At 38.4% G+C, this 14141-nt stretch overlaps 1 protein-coding gene across 3 annotated transcripts in view; it reads right to left on the minus strand.

Moving 5' to 3' along the window:
- The window catches only part of ranbp10 (RAN binding protein 10), a 44129-nt gene that overhangs the window by 18248 nt on the left and 11740 nt on the right, over nucleotides 1-14141 (minus strand). For all 3 annotated transcript variants that reach the window (XM_030425997.1, XM_030425998.1, XM_030425999.1), the window contains exons 2-3: nucleotides 10116-10227; nucleotides 3850-3902 (exon numbers count right to left, since the gene is read on the minus strand). In XM_030425997.1, the coding sequence (XP_030281857.1) occupies nucleotides 3850-3902; nucleotides 10116-10227 (165 nt within the window). The remainder of the gene's footprint in view (nucleotides 1-3849; nucleotides 3903-10115; nucleotides 10228-14141) is intronic.

A 14141-nucleotide genomic window follows, 5' to 3' on the forward strand; every position in this document is an offset into this window, starting at 1 on the left:
GGAAGTCAACAAAGAAAACAAAGATATATCTCCTGGCTATGAAATCTTTTTCCGAATTCATTTCAACTCACATTAATGAATGACGTAATCATGTGACAATCGGCATTGCCATTTTGTTGGTATACAACTTAGAGAGTACGAACATTCATGCGTCAGTAGACAAAGGCTTGGTGATTGTTGACACACGTTCCTAGTAGCACCTTTGTTCTCTGGTTCCTCGCAGTAGACACAGGGGCCATGGTCGGGTTCCAACTTTATTCATACATGTTTTTATTCACACTGATTTGACTTATCTTACATATCACAGTCAGTTCACTCATCATGATGAGTACTACGCAGTAGTGTTGTCATGATACTGGAATTCCTAACTTAGATACCACACCTTGAAAAACATATATTCGATACCATGTGTGAAACCATAGGAATAAACAGTGAGGGCATAAAAAAATGTAGATTTCTATTAAAAGATTAATATAAAAAGCTGTGGCGTGTGTGTCAACTCACTGTCGGAGAGAAGAGAAAGCAAGAAAGCACAGCTGGTATCAGTAGTGATACTGTGGGAAACTAATACTGAAACTGTTTTAAATATTCAGTATCGATTTTTTTACAGATATTTCAATATTTTAGACAACACTATGATTCACCCTGTGAAAATGGTTGTAAAACGTCATCTGTGACTCTGGAGATGTTTATATATTACATAAACCAACTTTTGTGATGTCACCATGACGTCAGCCGGGTTATCTCAGTTTATGCACATTAAGATTACCACAAGGAGGAGTCCTTAGACACTATTGAGTCGCATAATGGGAAGTGAAGAATGATTGAACCAGTGTTTATGGGATTTAAAAGGTACATTGTGAAGTTTTTGATCACTAGCAGTGCTAATTTGTTGTAATTTTGCATATGGGCATCTGTTTTGTTTATAACATGCAGGTATGTGAGCACTAGGCATTCCAATACACATTTCTGACAGCATTTACACACCATTCCATTGATGGAAAAGATGGTAGCTGTAATGCACCAACAAACCTAGCAGTACACAGGCAAAGGCAGTGAAGCAGAAAGATAACTAGCAAACATGAGTGTGAACTACGAATGTCATTTTGGTTTCAATAGCCTGGCACCCATTAACAAGTAAGTTACAGGTTCATTATTAAAAATAATAAAACTGAAATACTAGAGGCACTTTCCTATTATCCAAATGACTCAATGAGCTCCGGCATGCTATGTCGGCATGCCGCTTTTCTGCAAGGCTGTCTGACGGAATGTTTCTGAGTGAGGAGCACACCAGTTCAACTCCGCTGGACCCTTTTCACTTTGTTTGTTTCGTTGCTTTACCATTGCTAGAAAAGGGAGTACACTGGACTATATCTCCCAGTCAGCACTGATGAAGTTAGCATTCAAACTGCTTTTTTGCCCGTGTTTAGTCACAGTAGCTGTCGATGTCATAACATGCTCGGGCACAAGGAACAAAACCAGTTCTTTGAATCCCTCGGCCTCTACCACACTGATTGGCAGCATAAAACCTTGGACCAGCGCATCACACTTTCTTCCCTGGCCAGCAGCAATGTGATGTTTGGCTGCGTAGTGCTACTACCACGGAACTGAAGAGTCGCTTCACACATTCAAGTTTGGTTTAACTTTGTTGTCTCTCTGGAGGAAATGTCCCCACAATGATCTTCTTTCAAAGCCTCAGACTGCTAAAGCAAAGTCATTAGTAGACAGTTTGTCTGTAAGCAACTTTGAGTTTACCCAAAAATAAATTATCTTTACAGCAAAACAGGGTTGTCTCATTCTCCTTTACCGCTATAGAGGATAAGTACTTGCTTTAAAATGAAAATAAAACAAACATTAAAGGTTCCATACAGCTCATCCAGTGTGATCCAAGTGTCTAGGCGCCCAGATATACCAAACTGATTTAAAAAGCACATTATTTAGACCCTCAACACACTTGTGCATCCACTTTATAAGTTGTGTAAGCTAATGCTTTTAGCTTTGCAGCTACAGTGAATATTTCTGCTTGAAATTATGTGAATATTGTGGTTTCAAATTAATCTGGAATGTCGTGGCTTCAGGAGACTTGGATTTTGAGTACAATTTAAAGTAAGTCTGTTTTGCTTTAAGCTCTCTGAAATTTCACCTGACTTTCCATCAGAATGGGGGTGAGTTAATAATGACTTAATTTTCATTTCTGTGTGAACTTATCGTTACACCTGTAAATGGATAAGCATGTAGAGTAACTGGTCAGAAATAACATTGGTGATTAACCTTTGACATCCGCAGTGTGAACAGTGATTGAACTAAAATGGGCTAAAATTGGCTTTACAAATGTTTTAGGAAAAACAGAAAGCATTCAACACCTTGGCAATCCTCAGGGATACACACAATGCATTTCGGTGAGCAACACTGAATAAACCATTACTTTTATATGTTTACAATAGAACTCCACAGGGTACCTTAAATCAACACTAGGGACTGAAAGTCAGGACATCTTTGCCTCTGATGTATTGATTCTTATCATTTATTTTTAAGTCCTCCAACTACATAAAAATGAAATACTAAATTGCTTGAGTATGTTTTCAAATCTTAATGTGTTAACACAACTTCACTCAGCATAATCCAGTAGATGTTATAGTATATAACTCAAACAGAACCGAGTACAAGTTTACACAACAGGTTAATTTTGGCAAAGATTGTATTGTACAATTGCTCACAATTGGTATGTAAGAAACACATTCACAAAAATGTCCAGAATTTTAAAACTGCATATTCTGTTCATTTAATGTGGTGTTGGCTTAGGCCCAAAACCATGTTCAGTGTAAAATAGTGTTTGAGCAATCTGTCATTACAAAGTGAGAAGCAATGTTTGTCCTGAGTCAGATTATACTGAGGTCAAACCACAAGCCGGAGTCAACATCATCTGTCACTGATCCATATGACTGCTCAGTGACATGTCCTGACATGTTCTTTCTGCAGCTGTCAGACTGTTCCTACGGAATCCACAAACCACATCCGATTACTATAGCAACGCCACACATCCTCATCTTCTCCTGCTTTCATCCTCAAATCTCATAAATGTTGGCACTTCTCCAGCTACTTTCACTTATCCACAAAATCCATTTCTTGTCACTTTCTTCTTTCCTTTCATCTACATTCATATCTCGCCTCCACAAACTCCACACATGAAAATATCATCCATCTCTCCACACCGCTGCAGCACCAAAAATATCTCCGGCCTGAGGGAAAACAATGACTAAGTGCTTATGGTCAATCTCTTTCCAGTGTTTACATTGTTGAATAAGAACATCTTTATTCCGTCATGTATTCAACTAAAGAAAACCAACAACACAGCACTGTCGATGCTTGATTGTAATCTGAGTCAATAAGGGTCTTAGGGCTGGAGCCGTGGGCCAATAAGTAATTAGAAAAGTTTAGGGTCAAGGTCTTGGCCAGCCCATCCGGACTGATTAATTGTACTGTGCAGACTGTCCTGTGTGTAACCACAACTGAACAGAAGAAGACAGCACTGCAGGGTGGTTCTCTTCTTGCCAAAGCACTGGTCCGATCCGACTGCTGCTAAGTGTTTGAAATTCTGGCTCGAGCCCAGCAAGCCAATGTTATTCTTGGATGTTGGCGTGATGAAGTGCTCGCCATACACTCTGTTCATGTTGACTAACCTTGGGAGTCCTTATTTTCACCGCATTCCGCTGATTGCAAAAAGGCAGACTCCTCTTGTAACCACACCCATTACAACATCACTTAATTCATTTAAAGCAAATAAATGCTTATCTGTCCATTTACCGTCCCCTCAATATTATTTTATGCTTATATCATTCAGTTACTCACCAGGCAGTCTGTTCATGTTGACTCCCTGAGCAGACAGGCCGATGCCCATGTATCTGCGAAGAGCAAGAGAAGAAAAAAATTAAGCTGTGGAGGATTTTACACAGTATACAACATGGAATCCCCTTGAAACATATCTCTAATCGCTCAAACTATCAACTTTTGGGGGTTTTCTCAGGTAAACTTTGAAAAATTCTCAAATAAAGCTTTGGATCGTATATCAAAGAGTAGCAACCAGATGTAACTTTGAACATACTGTGTTTGATCTCCTTTCACATCCCAGTGTTTCCCCTACCATTCTGTTGGCGGGGCGGCCCGCCCCCTTGAAAAACGTGAAAATCTAGGCGCCAACCCGCGCTTGTTGTCTGTTTCTCTGCACACTGTTGGATGCTATTTACATTTTACACTTTTCATTCAAATAAGCTAACGTAGCTGCCACATATGTTTATTTTCATCTATGAGACCTACATTTATCTTCCGAAAATGAAGCTATCCAGCCCGTGTTTAATCTCCAAAAAGCTGCAGGTAAATTAATCGGCTCGGGTTCTTCTACCGGTATGACGGTGAAGTTTTGACCGCAGATCACTTCAGCAGACCCGGGCTGGGCTACTCCGCCGCTCCGCTACAGGTGCGGCTGGTCTGGACTTCTCCAACCACGTCGGAGCAAATGGGCAAACAAGCGTTATTTGGATAAACTGGCGGCACAACGGGAAAAAACAGCTACTTTCTCACACGAAAAAGCTTCAAAACCTGATGTTACCGGCGCTATAGCGGAATTTAAAACAGAGTTACGGCAGTTTGAAGTTAGCCTTAGCGAGGGCAGGTTTGCGTTTATAAAATAAGCGCAAATTCTATCCTTATGGTTTTCTTCATAATCAAAGGACAACAGGTGTTTTATTTTTGTGAAAATGACCAGAAGTGCGTTACTTACTACGGCTGGCTTGGGTAGCGCTGAATTAATCGGAACAAAACTTTAAACAGCTGTTATTATTATGTTATGTAAGCCAGCTTGTATGATTCTTGCAAGATAGCAAGTCAGCTGGCCTTGTATTGATGGCTAAATCTTTAAATAGATTATAATATATATATATATATATATATATATATATATATATATATATATATATATATATATATATATATATATATATATATATATATATATACATATATATATATATATACATATATATATATATATATATATACATATATATATATATATACATATATATATATATATATATATATATATATATATATATATATATATATATATATATATTTTATTTTATTTTATTTTTTCAATTCAGGAATGTTCTCTAGGTTCTGTCGGACTCACAAAAAATCCCAGCCCCTACCCAACCTGTCCTGTCCAGCTCAGCCTCGTACAGCCCAGCCCTTCAATGAAGTGTTTGAGTGTTTCTGTTTTGTTAATGTTGCTCTGTTGTGTTTTAATTAAAATAAATTGTTCTATTCATCACCTTGGTCTGAGGAGTCGCTGAATGTAAATGTTCAATGTAAAACATTTTCAGCCGGACGAGGCCCCCCCCCCATCCCGCGGATACCACCCCGCCAACAAAAAAACCTAGGGGAAACACTGCATCCCAAATGTGTAGAGTGGTTTAGGCAGAGTCAACTGCCTCCAAAGTAAAGTCTGAACATCAAAAGTGTCGGTGAGAGTTGAAGCTTAGGAGTCAACAGTGACATCATAAGTCCGTCACACGAGGATAAGCAGTTGGCCCGCATCCTTCTCGTGTAAGAAAGCTTACGAAAGGCCAGCAAAAAACCTTTTTGCTCAATTGAACGAGCCATCAGAATTGTCAGTTGAACACGTTTGGCATCGTCTCAGCTTGCTTTGGCACACTTTGATATCAACACTCAAATCCCAACAATAAATTACATTTCGTCTAAGCTGAATAGATGGCCTTTTTCACAAGATTCATTCTTTTTGCTCAATGACATCTCGGCTGGGAGAGGATGGAAAGACACTGGTGTCACATTAGTCAACTGGTAGATGATTTTAAATAAGTTGAACTCAGAGTGGGGCGAGAATAATGAGGCAGAGTCACAGGATGAAGTAAACATTATTGTTCCAGCAACTGTTCATCAAGGGGAAATTTAACTACTCAGTTTGCAATTAAAAATAAGAAGACAAAGGCTCAATCCCATTTCCAGTTGCTCAGATCAGAGTTACAAGGGGTAATGGTGTAAATATCCTCCTGTGAAATAAGACAACCCTTCAGACCCTCATTAGTCATCACTAGTCGGCATTTATGTGAACAGAGGCAACCAGACATTTCCAACATGCCGCAACATTGAAATACCTCGAAATGCGGGATTGTCATGCTCGAATCAGCAATTAGCTAACTGTTCTAGTCATTTTATACTTGTCATAAAGAAAATGACCATAAGACATTAAAATGAAAGAGTTCTAATAAGCCTCATAAGGCTTAATAAGAAACATCTGTTTGGAGGGCAAAGCAGCCCTAACACTTCACCCTACTCCTGTATCCCAAAAATAATCTGGACGCCCTTCTCCTAGACGTGAGCGAAGTAACATAATAAAGAAGGAAGATCCTCAAACCTCCTCTCTTTGCTCCCCCAGATTAAGAGATAAACTGGGACATTCATTGCAACCAATAGTATTAAATTATAATTATTAATTTACATATTTCTTGTAGTCAAATTAAACATTCATTTTGCTTGAGGAAATATCTTTGAGGGATGTTGTGACCTTTGTATTTATTTGTTCAAAACTATAATTGCCAAAATGGGCAAATCTAAATTTGTATTGATATATGCCATATGTATGTATATTACTACATACTTTAAGACAAAAGATACCCTGTGTTGTGATTTATAATCACAAGTAAAAAAAAATAAAGAAATGAGTTTGTTGTTTTGAGTTCCCATGAGTCATTTGCGATTACCACATCTTGCCCCATGAAAGACAGACAGCTGATACTAATTAGACCCACCCTTTCTATGATGTGCATTCGGTCGAAAGTGTTGACTATTGTAAAGGGAGGTCTTAAATAACTAACAGCTGATAATAAGCACTAATCAACAACTTGTTCAAAATGTAATTTAGAGGCTTTAAGCTTGGAGACTGTTTCCACACACATGTCCAACAACTGTGAAAGTTCAAAGAAACCTGAGACCTGAGGCCATAGTACTGACATTTTGTGATGCAGTAGTCAATATCATAACAGGGGTTTATACATGCAGTGCATCTTATGTCAATTTAGCAGTGTTTGTGATGCACTGCATGTCATTATTTCATGTTGCAACTTAAATATGAATTCAGTATGTTGTTCAGTCCTGCTGTTGGAAGAGTGACCCAGACAATCGCTTCATACAATCACACTGCTGTCTGGTGTTTACAAGCAGCTTGGTTGATTCTGAAGTCTTTCACATTAGGTAGTAGTTTCACACACAGACACTCCCACAGTGCAGTTGTCTTTTACACTACAGTTTTGCTCTGTTTGCACCGAGCTGTTCAACAGTATATTGTGCAACTTGAGGCTTTTATGACTTTTTTTGAAGGCTAGGACATCTAAGCACCTGGAGAAGCAGTGTCAACAACCCCAGCAGATGCTTAAAGTTAACTCAGTAACTTTTAGTGACTACTTCTTGAATAGTGTCACCTATTCTGGCAGTCTTCTTGGAGCTAATAGTGCCTCAATAGTTTACTCAGTTAGTCAATATATCAGTCCAACCAGGTTAAAAATGTGAAACTGGATATGGATAACCAATATTTTGCAATAGTGCCTGCAGAAAAAAGGCATTATAATCTACCAACAAATTTTCTCTGATACCAGTTTAAAAAGGTATCACATGATGGTATATCACACGGTAGAAGAGGCTATCCTGCCTTGCATCTCTATTGAATGATCTTTTTTATGTACAATCGTACTGTCCCTTTCCTGTTTCTGGAAAAAATTGGGCCAAATTTCACATTGAAATAATTCTGGTGCAGCTTAGATAAGAGTTTAGATTTTTCAGCTACACAAAACCTCGACAGTCAGGTTTTTGCCCTCAGATTTAACAAGCCAGGTTATTTTTGCGTAAGGCAACATTTTTGGGTTGAAACGTGCTCATTTTCACAGTCACAGCAGATGCACATAAGTTTAAATGTCTAACACTGTTGATGCAACTTTTGTCACTGAAACACTCAGAGAGCAGCTGATGCAGATATTGGCACCAAGATGACTCCAACAGAGGTCATGAGTGACATATTTGGAGGGACTGTTGTATCTGGCAATGAACTTGAATAGTCATATCAAGATCGCAGTTTTTATGCAGACTCATGGTGAGTATATGCTGCTGAAGCAAGTTCACAGATTCACAAGCCACCACACTGAGACAGGGCCGTGTGATCTTAGCAAAACAACCACTAGAAAACAAGGATGAACAAAGAAAGTAAACTCAAATCCAGATATTTGACACATTATGGAGAAAAACTTCAACTATGAAAATATAGAATACATATGAAATTAATTTATTTGTATCAGTGCTGACAATTTCACAAGATACAGTAGACTTTGTAGATAAACTGCTATAATGCCATACTGCATCAAAAAACACAACTATGCTTGACATGATAACATTTAGCATCTAATGTTTATTTTGTCAACAGGTTAATGTGCATACCTTGAGCATGATAAATGCTAATATTTTACATCCTTCAGGGTTCGACATAACCCATGGCCCGCTGGCCCGGGGCCAGTAAAAGTAGGTGCAGGGCATGTCGATTGGTCAGTCAATCGCTGATGATATTGAATGATATAAATGAATAAATGAATATAAATGAATAAATGAATTATAGGAGTGAGAGAAATAATACATCTCAAAATATTAAATATGTTGTCATTTCAATTTTGAAATTTTAATACTTGTTATTACGCAAACCCCTATTACTTTTTGCCATCATTGCCAGATTATACTGATTTTGCAGGGACAGACTCTATAAACAATTAAATGGGAACAATTTCAATGTTTTTTTTCCCAAAAATTGTTATTTTCATTTTTTCGTGGCTGGACCACTAAAATTTCACATGGGGCCAGTAAAGCTCGAATCTACTGGCCAAGTGGGCCAGTAAGAAAAAAATGTTATGTTGGACACTGTCCTTATATTTAGCATGTAAATATCTGAAATTTTAGCGAACATTTATTAAGTTAAGTTACCATGATAATGTGTAGCATGTTCTCACTTTTTCACTCCAGCTAACATTTAGCACGTTAACAACACTGATATCTAACCATTGGCATGGTAGTGTGCTATGTTTACATTTTTCTCAAAGCACAGTTGAGGCCTCTATGAATTCAGGAATAATTTTATTCAGAAACACCCCGTCATGAGTGGAAGCTGAGTGCTGCTGTTAGCTTCATTCATCCTCTGCAGAGCCTGAATTTCTGCAATTCTTCAAATATGTGTTTACTGACTGTGTTTACGTCTGTACATTGTGAGCGACGGAAAAAACTGGAGTAAAATTCTTTGTATGTGTTCACATACTTGGCAAATAAAGCTGCTTCTGATTCTGATATTTATCAAGACAGGACAAGACGAACCTATATATCTATCCGAAGATTAGGCCTGGTATTTAGTTTTAATAATAAGATGAATTAAACTCTGTCCAATTATTTGGATTACAGATCCAAATAAACAAACAAACTTCACGTTTGTCAAGATTTGGGTACATACAGTACACGGAAACTACATTGCATTTTTGCAGTTGGCAGTTTGCTCTTTTAGCTTATAACTTAACGTATACCTACAAATCAAAGGTACGACCCTGCTTGATGAGAACTATGGCACCTGGCCTGCATGATATAAGGGATTTTCAATAACTCTGTTCAACACTGAGATGAAGATGTGACTTGGTAAATAAACAAATACTTAAGGGCCCTAATAAGTGCTTCTTTTCTTCCTCAGACAAGCGGTTGCTAGCCCCACCAAAATGAAACTAATTAATCTGAGGGCAACTGATGGCTAGCTTGGGGTTCATCTGAATGACCAGATGGTATGAATGCATGGCTCAATCTCATAGGTCAAAATGATTGAATTGCTCATTCATTCCAAAAATCATGTTTTGTAATGCTTATATTGTGGTGATGATGAAAAAATACAATTTAACGGTCAGCAATACCGGTGTCGATGAAAATGGCATATGTGCAATGTTGACCTACTGACATAAGGCTGTAAAAGTTACCGTACTAACATGGAACCCATGAAACTAAGATTGAAATGTGTTGTTTCTACTTACCCATCGCGACCTTTGCTGACTATCTTGACTTCAAAGTAGTAGATCCCACAGGCAGCGGGGATTGGGTGTGTGGCTCTCACTGATGCTGCGTCCTTGTGGTTCTTACCATGGCCTGCAATAGGAGAAACATGAGGTGTAAATGAATAATATAGTAAGTGGTAATGTCTTCTGGATAATAGATCTTCAGGGCTTATGGTTGCTTTAAGTTATAGAGCTCAACGGTGACCACACATATTTTGAATTGTTCCAATTTCTGAGGTAAATTTTCCATTCTTTCACTCAATTGATATTTCAGAAGTCGTAAATGAAGTTTAAAGCCTGGAACCAAGGCAACAAATGACGAGCAGAAGGATAACCATAAAATATTTAATCAGGGAAGAAATAAAAAGTGCAAGACAGCAAAAAAGGTAAAGGCACAAGACTGTCTACAATTATCTGAAGGGTGTAGTGGTGGGGAATAACATAATAATAAGTACAAATACTTTGTCACTGTACTTAAGTAGATTTTTCAGATGTACAGTATATACTTTACTTAAATGTGAATTTGTCTGACATATTTTACTTTTACTCGCTACATTATAACATAAATATCTGTACTTTGGCTATCAGCGCAGTAGCGCAGTGGTAAGCACTGTTGCCTCACACTTGGGGCAGGGCCTTTCTGTGCAGTGCTTGCATGTTCTTCATGTTATTGCGTTGGGTACTCTGGTTTCCCTCACCATCAAAACATGCACACTAGGTTAATTCTCCAGTCAGCACCAAGGCACTTGCTCAGATCTGGAGTTGGTCCCCGGAAATGTTCGCTGCCCACTGCTCCCTCAGGATGGGTTAAATGCAAAGCACCAGTTTCACTATGTTGTATATTGTATGACATGATATGGAAACAGAAACAGACAGATTGGGAGACTTGAATTGGGAGAACAGACGTCTTGTACCTGCAGAGACCCTGCAGCCCCTCTGCCTGGATTTTCTTAGGTTCTAATTTTGTTGCTGTGCTTGAGAGGCTTTACCAACCCAAAATGTTGATATTTGACACCCTGAGAATGAGATTCAACCATCAAGTAATTTTCTGGTGCCTTTACGAACAGTTCAAATCCTAATGATTCTACCTATAAGTTTAATAGTCTTAGTTCTTTATAATATCAATATGGCGTAAAGTTCAGAAAGCTTTGTATATGTGTACTTCTGCCAAGTATGATGATATGACACAAACTTCTATCAGTGCATTTTATTCGCACCAGCTAAGTGTTTATGATCTTCAAAATAGTAACGTTTGCGAGTCTACTATATAAGAAAAAGCTAAACCTGACTAAGAAAATCAATTAATTGCTTATTTGTTAGATATTTACTGCACTTTTTATTTTCATAAGTTTTTCATGTGTTATTTTCTACTTTTTTGTTTGTTTGATGAGCAACTTCCTCTCTGTCTTACTTCATTTTCTAGGACAACATATATCAGATAGTCACATCTAACTGTTTAACTTGATGTACTGGGACACAGAAGTAAATCTTATAATCAGTCATGCACAGATTTAGCTCAGCTATGACTGATTTTCTCCCAATAATCCATACTTTTATAAAAGGCAATGTTTTCTATCATTATTTTTATTCTATCATTTCTATTTATTTTGTGTGTGTGAAGATAATCCCCTACTTATATACAGTCAATGATAAAGATGTAAATAACAGGGTCACAGGGCTCATGTAAGGTGTCTGGACCAATAACATTCAGGCACAACAGTCAATACTGACTGTCATTCTATATTCAGATGGCCACTTATGCAATCCCTGGGGTCATGAGAGAGAGAGGTATGTTGTGTAACTGCTATCTGGGCTGTACAGTAAACATGAGCATCTTTCTGTTACATGTAATCACACCATTGACTGATCGGGAGCTCCTTGTGTGTGTGTGTGTGTGTGTGTGTGTGTGTGTGTGTGTGTGTGTGTGTGTGTGCATGTATGAAATGTAGATAGGCTGTAACCTTAAACGAAGCAGCTGGCTGTCAGCAGACACCTTGAGGCTGTTGCAGTGTGTGTGTGTGTGTGTGTGTGTGTGTGTGTGTGTGTGTGTGTGTGTGTGTGTGTGTGTGTGTGTGTGTGTGTGTGTGTGCATGTGTTAGAGACAGACAGAGCATAGGAAAATCCAGCTACTTACAAACAGCCAGCTGGGGATGCACAGAACATGACAACAGTAATGATCAAAACTGCTGAGTGATTGAAACTTAGCTCATTATTCTGGTCTCTATTTAATTGATGATATGCCTTTATCTAATTTAAGCTCATGGTGATTTTTTCACAACGTCATCATCACACCATGCACAGGAGATAAATGTAATGCATACTGTCATCACAATGATAATGATATGATTAGCTTCACTCAGTTCTGCCTGTTCTACGACTCAACATATCTACTGTGGTACCAAGGCATGTTATTACTGCACATTTATTCATGTGACCAGCATGCTCGTGCATGTGCATGTGTGTGTGCATGTGTGTGTGTGTGGCGTGACTGTCTGGTCCAATGGTTGGAGCAACATTTGCGGCATCTATTTTTAGCTGCTCCTCGTGAAAACGAGTCGTCAGTAGGCCAACAGGTCTCTTTGTAACTGCATAGAGGGGTAAGAGAAATGGACACTACTTTTAACATCATCTACCACCCCCTAATTAACAAACCTAAATTTAAAAGAATGCCTTCATGAAAAACAAAGGGCCAAAACATTTTTATCATGCAAGATATTCCCCATTGTCAGCTTGTTATTTAACTGAACAACTGAGACAAAACTTTACTTTGAGAAACACCCTTCAGCTGTTCTGTGACACCTCTCCACCAGAGGTCCTGGGTCAAAGGTTGATTTACTTTTTCTACCCCACAGCACATTGAGGCCTCAGTTGCTTACTAGGAAACCAGCAAACACACCCTAGGCTCTATCCTTGACCACGAGAAGGGGAAAGTACAAAATCTATCAGTTCAATTACAGAAAGTCCAACAAAAGCCGCAGTTCCACGTTGTCATATGCCTCGTCACTTCAACAGCAGCAGCAGCAGAAGAAGAGTGAATAGTACAATTTCACCAATGAAGAAGAGATATTACCACAGTGGGCACAAAATGCTACCACAGAAGATGTACAAAACATTAACATGGCTTGACAAAGAGAATCACTGTCATTCAGCCGAAGCATTCAAAATCTACTAAAGCCTACTAAAGATGACAACCGCATTTTCTTGGATACCATCCTAGATTGGTTGAACAGTGTTTAGACTGATAGAGGAAACACAGACAATCTCGCTTTTGTTTTGCAAGGTTACATATTGCCTGTCACAGGTATCGTCAGCACTTACAGTACAATTTAACAAGGAATTATTTGGCCCCCAATGAACTAAGTATGTACTAATCTTATACAAGTGACAAATACTGAACATCAAGAAAAAGATTTGGAGCTCTGTCCAATACTGGCCTCAATGGGAAAGGCCATGCCAAACTGCAACACCTAAACACTGTAACCCCTACAGATTTAATGGCCTAGTTTAGTCAAAGGTAAAAGCCACATTCACGCTGTTTTGTTCAGACTGTAATCACCAGCAGAGTTGGAAAAACCTTTCACATCGGCCTTACTTTTTGTAATTCCAAGAATCACTGACAACACTCCAGCTGTTATGTGTCATACTTGGTGAACAGAAATACGAAAAATGCCAACAATCCAGTGACAAAATGGCTGCAAAGCCTCCATCACTGGCAGCTGCATTGAAAAAAAAAATCCAATATTAACACAAATTAAGTCGATTCAGCAGATTTCAAACTAACAATACAGTGTGTTTGTCTCTGGTTTAACTTGCTGACAAGTCACTACTAATGCTTAACACAATAAAGTTAGCTAACCAAAGGCAACCGTCTTGCATATGTGTTAATGTGTTAACACTCTCAAGTCTGGATAACTTACTTCCTATTCTGCCGACACTGAATGAATGCAGTAAATGGCAAGGGCCACATGTCAACACTTCATCGTTTACTTTTACTTAAAATGTAAT

The sequence above is a fragment of the Sparus aurata genome, chromosome 8 (assembly GCF_900880675.1).
Source record: "Sparus aurata chromosome 8, fSpaAur1.1, whole genome shotgun sequence".
In the NCBI taxonomy this organism is placed as follows: domain Eukaryota; kingdom Metazoa; phylum Chordata; class Actinopteri; order Spariformes; family Sparidae; genus Sparus; species Sparus aurata.